Source organism: Aplysia californica, unplaced genomic scaffold (assembly GCF_000002075.1).
Source record: "Aplysia californica isolate F4 #8 unplaced genomic scaffold, AplCal3.0 scaffold00229, whole genome shotgun sequence".
NCBI lineage: Eukaryota > Metazoa > Mollusca > Gastropoda > Aplysiida > Aplysiidae > Aplysia > Aplysia californica.
Genome location: NW_004797499.1, coordinates 517,972 through 532,184, shown reverse-complemented (window position 1 = coordinate 532,184; position 14,213 = coordinate 517,972). Strand labels below are relative to the sequence as shown.

Here is a 14,213-nt window from a genome sequence, read left to right as displayed (position 1 = left end):
TCTGCCTGTGTGCGTGTGTGTGTGTGTGTGTGTGTGTGTGTGTGTGTGTGTCTGTGTGCGTGTCTGTCTGTCTCTCTCTCTCACTCTCTCTCTCTCTCTCTCTCTCTCTCTCTCTCTCTCTCTCTCTCTCTCTCACTCTCTCTCCCTCTCTGGGGGGAGGGAAGAAAGGATTTGAGAGAAACAGAGATATAGGGAGGCAGAGAGAGAGAGAGAGAGAGAGAGAGAGAGAGAGAGAGAGAGAGAGAGAGAGAGAGACAGACAGACAGACAGACAGACAGACAGACAGACAGACAGACAGACAGACAGAAAGACAGAGACGCAGACAGACAGACAGACAGACAGAGACACAGACAGACAGACAGAGACAGAGAGCGAGAGACAAAGAGAAACAGTGTGGCACTGTCTGCTTATTCAAAGTTGGTGCGAATGCACCAGACAGTCGGACTGACCCATCCTCTCACCTAAGTGAACTGGTTCATGCACTGGGTGATCCTGCCCTGCTTGTTTACCACCAGATTCAGGACACAGCAAACAGCGGTTCAGGGGCCTTCGCATGTAGGTCATTGCCCCAAATACCAGTTCTATAATAATTACATTTTAGTACAGACACTGAATCTACTACTACAACTACTACTGCTACTACTACAATTACTAATACTACCATTGCTGCTGCTGCTGCTGCTGCTGCTGCTGCTGCTGCTGCTGCTGCAATTACCATGGCTACTACTATTTATGGTGATGCTACTATTGCTATCATAACCACTTTACGATGATGATGATGATGATGAGGAACACTTTGAGGTTGTTATTATTATTATTGTCATTATTATTATTACTATCGTCATCATCATCCTCATCATCATCGTCGTCGTCATCATTAAGTGCTAGATCTGACCAGACATCGGGGATCATAGTCCTTTATTTATAATTGTTTGCTCAGATGCTCTAGGGTCTCCAAGTAGGTTGCTCTGGGTCTGCCCCTGCGTCCTTTGCTTTAAATTTGCCAATGAGAGCTAGGTGTTCAAGGTCATAATATGCCTATTCAAGTATTCCAACAAATGAATTTGTTGTCTTCGTGATTGGGTTGGGGTTTTTTTACATCAGCGAGCGGCCCGCGTGACCTGTCTAGCCTCTTTAGCAGTCCTCCAGAAACTTTGTCCCAATTTTCTTTCAAGTACAGGGTGACCCAACCCCCCTCCCCCCAACAACTTTACAACTTTTTTTGTAAATATTTTTATCCATAGTTCTGTGTGTTTCAAATTTGAACACAATATTTGGCAGCCAAAAGGAATTATGTAATATTCATTTTAGATAATTCCGCAGAATAGTTTTGTTCTGTACAGCGAAAAAGAAAACAAACCATTTTTGCCTTGTCCTCATTTGTGTAGCATGACGCATCAGTTCGCAACAAGCCTGCCACTAAAAGTCGCAACAATCGCGCCATATTGCAAGCTACAGCTGTCTAATGGGGTGTTCACACATACAGGAGAAGAGTCGACGAGCAATTCCCCAGAAGATAATGCCAAATTCAGGTTTAAACGTGGTGAGACTCTCGTCATGACTGTTGACACTATCGTGTCGGCGAGCACTCATGGAGACGCTCGCCGAGCGTCTTGCCGAGCAATTAGTTTGAAACATGGCCTCTTGCAGAGCCAAGAAACGCAAAATTTCACACGCCGACTAACTCACCGACAATGCTGTCCATCTTGCCGACCCGTCGCGGAGTCAGTTGGCGTGCAAAAGTTATAATATATAAAGAGGGGGGGGGGTATGTTTGCGCTCATTCATTCAACCTGTCTCCTGTGGCACAGATGATGGATGCATACTTCATGTATACATATGATGCCCTTGTTGTTGTGCTGGTGCAAAAAGACTAAGAAGAGGAGGAAGAAGGAGAAGACCTGTTGGGTTAGACAATGGCTCTTAAGTAGACCCCTGTATGGACAGTTTGAGAAGCTGATGGCAGAACTGCAAGTTGAAGATGTGGCATCCTCCAGGTCTCGTTGAAGAAGATCTCCTGCTCCCTGTACCAGTGGACGAGGTCTTCTTCATCATTAGCTGTGAGCTGCAGCCTGTCTCAACTGGTCTTATTGGCCTGACACGGAGGAGTTACAGTCCTGGCTGAAGAGGAACATCAGACTGCACGGGAGAGTTCTCAGGAGATGCCACCACAGCAAATGCAGATCTCGGAGTGGAAGACACCCAGGGCTCTTCTTCAGGTTCAGAAGCAGCAGGGCAGCAGGAGAAGGACTGGGAGCAGCAGCAGCAGAAGTATCTAGAAGGCTCATGAAGGCAGGCTGGACAGCAGGGCTTGGCACACATGAGTAAGGATTTGGTGAGTGCAGACTGGTATCTGCAGAAGGTAGAGCAACAGCAGAAACAGCCCTCCACATTGACTTTTTGGGAGGCATAGTAACGTTAGTAGAAGGTCAATTTGTAGATAATGGCAGGGACAGTGTGCTGTGTGTTTATAAGGTAGGGGCGCGAAGGTCGTCGTGTCACGGCACATGTTCGTCGTGTCAACTTTTGCACGCCGTGCTTGAGTACTCAGACTCCCCGTGCAGGATTTTTACATGGTGAGCAATAATTTCACCGGCAGAGTATAAAATTTAACTCAGCTACCATTCAGATCTCGTGGGCGTGTCACTGTCACTCGGTAACGCAAGCAACTTTGCACGCCGAGCTATTTCTGACACTCCCAGAGTCCTCCCCGGGTTTTCCCCAAGCGACTCGTTTTTCGCTCGGCAAATATTTTATGCAGGTTTGAACATTTTCAATCTGGGTGGGTCGAGACAGGGAGAATTGAAATCTCCCACTGTAATTTTCAGTTTAGGATGGTTCGAAAAATGTGTTGCAACATTCCCTTTGGTCTGCTGATAGGACATGTGTTCAAAACGTTCTTCAAAAGTTACTGCCCTCTTCAAGATAAGGTAATTAACTCAAACTGTGCTGGGCGAAAACCTTTCACTTCCTCTCTATCCTTGGTAATTTCTGGGTGAACCAGTTGAGCTTTGGAAAGACACATACTAAAAGAAAAATTATTATAATTTAGCATTTTTCATCAAAGTGGTGCAACGAAAGAATCTTAAACATACCAAGAGTGCTTTCCTTTATTCATGTGACCATAGACAAAAGCAGAGCTAACCTTTCACTGAACATTTATTCTTCATAAAGAGACGATACTGGTTTTTGGGAGATTTCTCGTAAAACACACACAGGCAGAAACCTGCGTGCCAGAATTCTGGTCAGTAGCACTGAACGAGTTAAGAGGAGGAGCCTCCGAATTTAGCATCCATCATCAATTAGAAGCTAGCCTTAAACACTTTCCAAAACACTCAAGTTCAAATACAGACAAAAGTAAATTTTGACCCTCATTCTTGAAACAGGTTAAAATTGTCTTTCGTGTATGACGTCACGACAACCCACATGAGGCCCCATGGTGGGTGGAGACGCCAGATGTGCGTACTAGATCAAGTCACATCCAAGGGGAGGGCTTCAATTTACCCCCCCCCCTTCCTCCCCCCAAGAACGCCCAATTGGGGATTTGAAATCGGGTTATCGGTACCAACACCCAGCACCACACCACCTTAGCTGACGACACATCCAGAAAAGATGATTATCATAATCATAATCATAATAGCAATGACAACAAAGATACAGTGCATATATTATTCGCTTTGTGACGTTACAACTACGTGTAGCATTACTCAAGCAGACCCTCGAACACTTTGAAACATTCTCGGCTTTCCGGAGACCATGCAAGGTGAGAATTATACGCGCTGAAACAACAGACTAACAAGCTCATCTGCTGTCTATAGCTGGGTACCCATTCCCACCAGGGTGCACTGTGGACAATTCGTGTAAAGTGACTTTCCTATGGACATAATGTCAGGTCGCTGACGGGATTCGAACCGACGACATTTCCATTGAGAGTCTGAGAGTCTAACAACTAGACCATCGAAGTCATAATATAGTTATGGTACCTCCACATCCAAAAACAGAAGGCAAAAAGCCATCCCAGAAAGCTGAAACCTTCCGCCAAATACGAGGTCAACTGTCGCTGCTCAGAGCCGTCCCCGGATAGCCTGCCTGTGTCTACCTGATAAATATGATATGTCGCAAAGAGCTAAGGATGTCCTCAATCCAACCCACAAGTACACTTTACTGTTATCAGGTCAGGTCAGACGAGTGGGTCTATCCCCCTTCCCCCCTCCACCCTCTTCCGCCCATCCTTTCAACCCACGCAAGATCTCTAACCCCTTTCCGTTCAAGTTGCCCAGAACAAATAAAAAGGAGAGTCGCTTGACCTTACACAAAGTTGATCTCAAGAAAGATCGAGCAATTGGCGGAACGAACGTTTCGTTCTTGTACCGAATCTTTTGTGTCAGTAATTAGCTAAATTATTTATATAGTGGTTGCCGTGCTAAACGCCGAACAGTAAAAACGTTATGCTGTGACATCAGGATGTCTAGCAATTGTGGGGGGGGGGGTTTTAGTTTCCCTTTTTAAAAGAGTTTATTACACCAATTAGGTACTGATAGGTCGTTTTGAAAGTCAGTGATTGGAGTGTGAAGAAGGAAGAGGAGGAGAGGGAGACCGGTAATAGAGACGGTAGGTGAAAGGAAATATCAATCACGAGCATTTCTGCATATAAGGCAAGGTGTATTTTGTCAAATCTTAGAGGAATTCCATTTCCCGCTGTCTTAAAATCTTTTATATCCCTTGTTAACCCAACTAGGAAGCTGACAAAAAAACTCAAGAAAAGTAGAATTTTATATCAAAAGAAATTTAGAAATCAATGAGAAAGCACAAGCAAAGAAATCTAGTTCGTCCATCTCAGAAATTGGTTCCATACTATTACAAAGATTTATATAACAACAGTATTGAAAAAGTGAGATCTCAGCAGAAGAATTGAATATTATAAAACCGAATAGGTGCAAGCGCTTTTATCTGTTTGACAAGTCCATCTAATTCCTTTCTCTCTAGCTGAAGGAACATTTCTACACCCTTGAACAGGAAACATCAAGAATACTTTGGAAAATCTGGTGACTGGACTATTGCTTGCTTCCAAGTGTTCGAACTCCCACCATGGAGATTGTGGGTTTGTTCCTGGGCTATCCTGTTACATCATGCCTTCTGTGCGTTTTGGCGTTGCTTCTGGCTTGGATCTGGTAAGTTAATGTATCTTTCTATTCTTGTAACATATCTAAGGGCGGATTTTAGCAGCTTTAATAGACCCATAAATTATGAAACATGGATGGCACAACATGTGGGGCATTACGTGAGTAGTCCAGGCACTTGGACAGTTATCAAAGGCCTTAAGCCCCAGTTACACGCAGCGATAGATTGTATCAGATTCGTCGCATGCGAGAACTGTCAGTTTTATCGAAGTTTGTAGTCTGTTTACATGTTCAAGTCTATCGTTATGTTCTCGTACGCACGGTGAGATTTCTTCTCCATATGTCAGAGAGACGCCATGTCTCTTGGGAACAATATCCCTTTGTTTGCAATCTTTGTGATATTACTTAAAGAAAAAGAGGATTGTTTGGACGAAAGAATGGCTTTTAAAGCGAAATACGAAAAGGCCTACATTCATCGTATCTCCCCATTTAGCTTTTTTCAAGTCTTTCTTGTACGATGGTCTGAAATTGTTTAGACCTCCTTTATAAAATGCAAAAGTCTTTGGTTGCACCTTGATTTAGCTGTTTGCAAAATGACACACGTTATTCGGGTACCTTCTCTCTTAATCTTACTTTGTTACTGTAGTCTTTAGATTCTGCAGACTTCATGAGATCTATGCATCTCAATTTAAGAAAAGAAGAAGCGGTTTCTTTTTTAATTATTATGTCGCCATACCACACAGTGACCGAGCAGGTAGACCTGGATACTTGACTTCACTATCAATTGTAAAATTAGATGTTTGCTAAAATTTAAATGTCGTTTTAAGTCAGGTTCCCCTAGACTCACTTTGCTTATTTTGATACGCTGATTCCCAAATTGAAGTGGCTTTTAGCTGCGATGATTTTTCACACAATCAATCCCACACAGCGACATACAGGATGATTTTTTAAAAACTAAACAACTTTTTTTCTGAATATTTCGCACAAAATTTTTACTAGAATGTTGTAATTTGGAACAGATATGATTAATTAATCCAAAAGGAATTTGTTTGACTTAAAAATAATTATAAATCATAAAGATAAAAAACTTGTTTTCGAAAATGGAAACGGCTTTTATAAAAAAAACCACCTATAAATGCGAAATGCGCCAATTAAAAGATTTTGTAAGGAGAGTCATGAAATTGTCGGTTGTTTTGTCTTCCTTTTCTTTTTAAAATCTAATATTTCCATCCCTGTAACATTTAAACTATATTTTTTTTCAATATTTGTATATGTTCTGGAATTCCGAGAACCAGTGCTATCTATGACGTCCTTCTTTGAACTCGACACATTTTAACGTGTCATTCGTAACGTTCAGTGGCGGCCAAACACAAGGATCCACCCAACCATGAGTACTCAAAGCCATACACACTGTACACCTTACAGTATGGCGTTATTTCTAAAGACAATAGGGGTGGGGTTGAGGTTGCCCAAATAGACGGCATTTGTGGAGTTAACAATAGTTAACATATCCTGAGGGGTGAAAGTGGGCTTGGCCAAGGAACCAAATGGCATAGAGGAAGTGTTCATGCTTTTCAATACGATGTAGGAATCATGAACACATTGCTATCCTCTGATCCATGTCAGCTTCGCAAACAGGAAAAGGGTACAGTCGTAGATGAAGATCTACCTTGAGAATGCGGACCGTTGAGATGTAGGAAAGTCCTAGCTGCAGACACTGTCTGCGCACAGACGTCTCATGGGGCTCATCTACTGAATACTGCACCCTGTTGACGTTTAAAGGGGTGTGAACCGTGTGTGTTTGACCTGAAGGGGTCTTTTTGTCGGGAAATATTTAGTTCTGATTCTCTTCAGGTCCAAACAGAAGGACCATTTTCACCCTTGACATCAAAGGAGGCCTTAAGGACACTTCAACATTATATCCGCACCTTGTGCGAAACTAACGAAATGAGTTGGTGGTGAGGAAGTGTTGAACACAAAAGGCTCTTTGTTCTTAACTAATCTTAACCACGATCTCAACAGCAAAGGAAACTTGAGAAAAACTATCCGCAAACTTCTGTTGACCTGTTAGACTACTGTAGCTTGCAATATTGCCCAACCATTAAGATATTTAGTGGTAGGCCTAATGTGAATCAGTGCATTACTACAAAAAATGGAGACATCGCTGAAAATGAGTGTTTTACGCGCTATCTAGAGGAAAACTATTTTGTGGATTTATCTAAAATGAATATCAGACAAATTTATTACGAATCCAAAATGTTGTGTACAGATTTGAAACACAAAACTTCAGTTTGGAGGAAAATATTTACCCAAAAAGTTGTTTAGTTGGGGTTTTTTGGTTGTTGTTTTTTTTATTTCCAGGAGATTCTGCGTCCTAGCTCATCCCTCCCAAATCGGACTCAGATCGCACAAAAAAATGTTAGGCGGTGTTTGATTTCTCTATTTGGTCTCCAATCAATGGATCGATCGTCCACTTTTTACACATTTATATGGTTACACGTAACGATTTGTCGTATGAACGATAGATCGTCAGATTTTTTAACAATCTGTCGATACGTTTAACCGGGCTTTTAGATCACTGCTTGCCAACCTAGGCGATATTGCCCACTCGTTGGCTGTTTGGTCATTTAGGTTGACGGTGAGGATCACTTGGGTAATGTTAGTAAGTAAGACAGTTTATTCAGTGTTTAAGTCCCTGGCCCACATTATATCATATAAAACACTTGTTTGTTAAATGAAGTTTCCATAGTGAAGGAGTACAGGTTGTACTCACATCTTTTATCATGGGTCAAACTTTGCATATTTCTGTCACTGGGCCGAGTCAGGCAGAGAGGAATTAACAACAGTTACTGGGCAGTGTTAGGTATTATTTAAAGCCCAAATTGGAAATACATGTAGGCAAATTTTAACCTCTTAATATAAAGGTGGCAATAGTAGGCAAAGTACTGAGAGAGAAAGATTTCACGTCTTTTTCGGCATCTCCGGGCGGGGCTGCGTTTAGCCAAAATGGCTCTTCGACTGATCAGCAAAGTGCACAGTCTGGGTTTACAGCTTAAGTAAAAACTCTAAGGCCTCACGGATGTCAAAGCAACGGATCTGAAACGTAAATGTATATGATGATATACATGCATGCACATATTTTCACCAGCCTTAGATCTGAATCTTTCGTAAAGAGAAGCTCTCTAACAAAATCAAACACACCCAAAAGCAAATAGAAACAAAATTAATATTGCATCATCCTTCAGCTGTGAAAGCCAAGAAGCCATTACTCAGCTGAAAAGAAGCAGGGACAGAGTCTACGACATCTTGACTTTTTATCTGCTTTTCAATCTTCATTTATGAATGAGGCATTGTTTTTGTGTTTCCCGCTAAAAGCTGATTTACTGGTCGGGTTGTTTGCAATACTTTGATCAAAGGAGCAGACAACACTGATACACTCATCAAGCACATACAAAAATGGGAAAAGGACAGAATCTAAAAGCATAAATTAACAGTATCCTAGGCCAGCTGTTCAGATGTACTGGGCCCAACATGTTAAAAACTTTGTTCATTAAAGTTTCTTATTTTGTGGTATCGGTGCATGTGTTCGAGAAATATTTCGTCGAAATTCAAATTCTAAATTTTGATAAAAAGAAAAAAGATAGATCTACTCAGTGTAGGTAAAACATTTGTTTTAAAGAAATTAAACGTTTTTTCCTCAGTCCTAAAAAATCTCTCTGGGATTAGTACATGTGAACAGCGCGCCGACTGTGTACATATTATGTATTCGACGGCCTTGTTGGCAGCCTCCACCACGACCGAGTATGCAACAATATCACTGACATTTGTTCTGAAACTAAGGTCAACGTCTCACCTGAAACTAAGGTCAACGTCTCACCCCGACCTACATGACCGTCCTTCTAGGTTGCTTACGGATAAGAAGAAGAAGAAGAAGAAGAAGAAGAAGAAGAAGAAGAAGAAGAAGAAGAACAATAATAATAATAATAATAATAATAATAATAATAATAATAATAATAATATTGTTTCGTTTCCCTAACTCAGTAAAAGTTTAAGAGGCACTTGCTCTCGTCATTACACGAAAGTCAAAAACTCGATCATGCCTAGTTCAAAACCACAGGACTGTTTCAAGCGGCTTGTTTACGAGGGTTAGATCTCAAGTGTCAGCAAAACAGAGTGCTCTTCCACTCTGAATGATAAGAAAAGGTCAAATAAAAACAAGGACTGCAAGGGATGCCGAAGTTTTATCCATGCAAATTTTTGGAATTTTTATTTTCGTTCCTTTACACGTTTTTAGAAAAAATATAGATCTAAGTCAAGAAAAATTAGTTATAGAATTTTTTAAAAGCTCAATACCTCACTTAATTAACTTTTATTTCAAATTGTCCATTACGTGCAATTGCGAAGCAAAAAAAAATAGTTTGCTATAAGAACCACAGTAATACCACCATCATCATCATCATCATCATCATCATCATCATCATCATCATCATCATCATCATCATCATCACCATCACCATCATCATCATCATCATCATCATCATCATCATCGTCATCAAGAAGAGCTCAACCCACGTTGCCGAAGATGCAACCATGAAAAGGAATGTCAAACATATGTTTGAATGTTCGGGAACAATGATAATTCGAATAGAGTTGTTTGGACAAGTGCAGGTGCCTCTAAGTGTAATGACAATGGAGACGAAAAAGAGCCCCGCTCTCGCTCGAATATTCCTTCGTGTAGTCCATCAGGCCCATTAAGGAAACAAACAGACGACAAATCATCATCATCATCATCATCATCATCATCATCATCATCATCATCATCATCATCATCATCATCATCATCATCGTCACTACTAAATCACACAACCACCACCACCACCACCACCACCACCACCAACAACAACAACAACAACAGCAACAATAATAATAATAACAATAATAATAATAATAATGATAATGATGATGACGACGATAATAATAAGGATAATAATAACAATAATAATAATAATAATAATAATAATAATAATAATAATAATAATGATAATAATAATAATAATAATAATAATAATAATAATAATAATTTTAAAGTAACAAGTACGTTTTTATTCCATTCCGTTGCCAGCTTTGTAAAGAGCCACTATTCAGTCTTCCAGAGGATGGGACTCCCCGGACCTGAGCCTGTGTTCCTCATGGGAAACACTCTAGACTTTGCCAAAAAGGTAGACAGACTGATCTCCTCCTCCTCCTTCTTCTTCATATTCTTACCCTCCTCCTCCGCCTCTTCTTCCTCCTCCTATCCCCCTCCCCCCCTCTTCCTCATCTTGCTACTCTCCCTACTCCTCCTATTCTTCCACTTCCTCCTCCTCCCCGCCTCCTACTCCTCATCTTCTTCCTTCTCCTATTCCTCCTCCTCCTTTTTCCCTTCCTCCTCATCATCTTCCTCCGCCTCCTACTCCTCCTCCTCCTCCTCCTCCTCCTCCTCCTCCTCCTCCTCCTCCTCCTCCTATTTCTCATTCTCCTCCTTTTTCTCTTCCTCCTCATCGGCCTCCTCCTCCCGCAATCCTTCCTCCTCCTCCTTCGAGGTTTTTAAATGCAGGACCAGACAGTATTATTGCCTTCATATCTCAGTTCTGAATATATTCTTCTTCTTTTGTTGAGGTTACAGAATAGCCTCGCTGTGGAGTGTTCTTGACCTATTTTATTATATTTTTAGCTTATCGTGAGCTGAGAGCCTGAGATGACCACGTCTGTTTTGGCTAACTTTCCTAAATTAGCACAGCTGAGGAATGCAAACGACTCTGCATCATGCCTGTAAATACCTAACCCATCTGTCCAGTAGTTTTGCTACAGTCGCAGTTCTCAAAGGAGACTATATCCAAGAGTTGCCTATTACACTTTGCCCTGCAAATCCGTTTTTTCTTAACACAGGTTTTTTTATGATAAAAGAAATGAGAACACAGTCACTTCTAACTCTCAGCCAATGACATATTAGAATATGTGTGGCAATAATATGCAACCTTAACTGAATCCCTTGCCTACTTCGAGCCAATCTAAGTGTTCATCTTTCTCCATCTATTATTTATTTTGCTGTTTGAGTATCCTCATTCGGATTTTCTTTTATTGACAAAATATATGTTTCGAGCGCACAAAACTTCTATTGTAATCATCCTCTTAGTAAAGAGGTTACCAAACGTCTTTCATCAAAATGGGCAGTTTAACTTTTTTTTTTTTCAATGCAATACACTGAATATGTGTATATCTTTAAAAAGTACATTAGCTAGAAGTTTCGAAGTCTTACATTTGCATTGTAGAGTTAAATCAAATTATAACATTGTATTTTGTTGACCGAATTCTGAGCACGTAATAAACACATCATACAAGAATGTTTGCTGTTGTTGTTATTGTTGTTGTTTTATCACGTGGTGACATGGCGGTGGGCCAACAAAAAAAACAACCCCCGCTTGACTAATCTGATAGACTGCCGTTGTTTGGTGACCCCTGCCATGGTGTGATAATGAACACTGTCAAACTCCTTCTTGAAGTACAAGGAAATAAAACCGGCAAATAGAGCTTCACGAGGTTTTCTACATTAAATGTTCCAATGGTGCATGATCTGTAGTTTTTCTGCGTTGCCTGAGTCCGGACTTGAACGATGTTGATTTCTTATTCCTCCTGTCCCCTTACGTTTGTGTACTTTTGTGTAGACAAAAACCTAAACTACTAAGAACAGTCTCTCCTCCAACCCCAGTCCCTAATTCAACGCCACCACCTCCGGTCGACTTCCCTCCAACAACTCGAGCCCTCTCTGCCTTCAACCACCTCAGCCCTTGTTTCATCACGCAAAGCCTTTCGCGAAGAGCATCGTGACTCTACCACCGCTGTTATCAACAAGAAAATCTGTTTGGATCTCGAGATAAAACTGACCAACGATTGTTGACTACGGCTGAGATCAACCAAAGAGCTCTCCACTTTCTATATAAAGATTTCCGAAGACGGAGCATTATTTGCTTATAGAGATAACATTTACCCGGCAGGAATGTTTTGTCTTGTTACTGGTGAAGAATCTGCCGAGTTAAAACGTGTTTTTTGTTTGTTCGGTTATCTTTTCTCTCTGTCTCTTTCCACACGAAGCTGACCCTTGTGAATTTTTTAAACTGCTCATTGGCGGGAACAATATAGTTCATTCGGAAGTTCATGAGAAACTTTGTCCCAGTTTTCTTCCAATTGTTATGTGTAAATGTTCCCACCCTCGCCGAACTGACGTCTGTTGTGTAGTGTTAAGGCACTCCGCCATCGCAGGACGAAAGCCCAAGTTCGATTCTCGTGTAAGGAGAAATTTTATTGAATATCTCAGTCTTTTTGAAGGGGTAATGTATCCCAAAACCTCTCATTCAATAGGTCCCGGGTTCGAATCTGGAGAGCAACGGAATATTTCCCTTTCTAAATTGTTCTCATTTCACATCCTTTACTGCTCTCTAACAATGTTCTGTCGTCTGCTTTCATCTCCACTTTATGCCCCCACCCCTTCACCTCCTTTGCCCTTTCCTATGGGCTCCTGACTCTCTCTGCAGACTTTCTTCTCCTTGGCTCCTTCTTACTGCTGTCTTTCATCCACACCCCTGATCTTACGGTAGATAAGATCTACACCTAGCCTTCTGGGACAAGGGTGAAAAATCTCGGAGGTCCCGTGTGCAAGTTGCGCACGTTAAAGATCCTTTGGTGCTCCCAAATCGATAAGAGTATGCTTCGGTCGCCACCTGAGCAAGATTCAAAATTTCCTACCAGCTGAAAATGTTTAATGTGTTCCGGGCACTCATACGACCTTATGCAATTGCCAGAGCCGTAAAACACTTATTTTAAAAAAAGACACCCCCTCCTTTCTGATTTAAATTGTGTCGATGGAGGCGTCAACCACTTTCATTTGAAAACAAAAAGTGCTCATCGACGCAGCTTGGATCATCATGTTACAGTTGAGGGGGGGGGGGGGGGGGGGGAGATACACATACTGGAAAACAGACGGAGACACCCGATGGATGAGCTTAAGTTTCCCATTCGGGAATTGAACTTCAGCCATTTCGTAATCGCACACTGTCTCACTCTGTCGCACGCAGAAGCAAACAAAACTTAAAAGCAACGCCCCAAACCTCATGAACAAAGCTTACCGTTTGCTTTGATTGTTTTCCTTTTCAGCTTCCTCTTGAAGTATTTAAGTACTGGACAAAAAAGTATGGTCACGTGTATGGGTAAGTGCAGCAACCATAATTACGCCCTTCTGATTCATACGTTTTTCATAATAAAACAGAACTAGACCCAAGCATATGTTTATTTTATGTGTTTTTTACTTCCCAATCGCCATAATTTAGATTATTTAGGAGGCGGGGTTCGATCCTGCTTGTCAAAGCTTACAAAAGCTAGTAATTCTGCATTCACGACCAAGAGCCCATTCCACTGTCCGCCCCACCACACATTGTGTCATCGGGGTACTCACTTCCTTATATTATTCTCCACGGTGAAATTGCTTACAAAGAAAGCTTAAGTGGGGCATTGTGCAGCTGTGAAAAATTAATAGTTATCGCATTACACACAGTCTAGTCTCCTACAGCTTTAGATACAATCGAATATGTCCAATACGACCATCCTTAGACAGGTGAACCTCTTGAACAGTGTTTTTATAATATAAATAATCGAAAACACTCAAGGGGGGGGGGGTGGGGTGGGGGAGGAAGTGATCATAATTTTATAAAGGTGATTATCTTGGGCAAGTGGTCGTTAGAACAATTTCGACCGTACTATAAGAGAAGATTGTTGATGAGTAATTATTGTAATCAACACGCGTTCTTGATTTATTTGAATCGCAGTCATGTTGTTTATCAAAAAAATAAAAGTGAGACACAGTTCCACTGACACTCAGCAAGCTTACATTTGTCCTTTTCTGTCGTGTTTCCCAGGTTCTATGAAGGGCTGCGCCCTAGTGTAGTCGTGTCATGTCCTGACTTAGCACACCAAATTCTGGTCAAACACTTCAATAAGTTTTCAGCACGACCGGTAAGTCAACCTCACATATTGTACTCAAGTGTTGTTGTTGTTGTTGTT

The 14,213-nt window shown here is 41.3% G+C and overlaps 1 protein-coding gene across 5 annotated transcripts in view; it reads left to right on the top strand.

Moving 5' to 3' along the window:
• The window catches only part of LOC101845002 (cytochrome P450 3A7), a 31,294-nt gene that overhangs the window by 2,998 nt on the left and 14,083 nt on the right, over positions 1-14,213 (top strand). For 3 of the 5 annotated variants that reach the window (XM_005099905.3, XM_035970171.1, XM_013083396.2), the window contains 4 exons: positions 4,987-5,171; positions 10,243-10,339; positions 13,311-13,363; positions 14,069-14,165. In XM_005099905.3, the coding sequence (XP_005099962.1) occupies positions 5,089-5,171; positions 10,243-10,339; positions 13,311-13,363; positions 14,069-14,165 (330 nt within the window). In that variant the 5' untranslated portion in view covers positions 4,987-5,088. The remainder of the gene's footprint in view (positions 1-4,986; positions 5,172-10,242; positions 10,340-13,310; positions 13,364-14,068; positions 14,166-14,213) is intronic. The other 2 variants (XM_005099906.3, XM_013083395.2) reach the window with 1 other exon arrangement.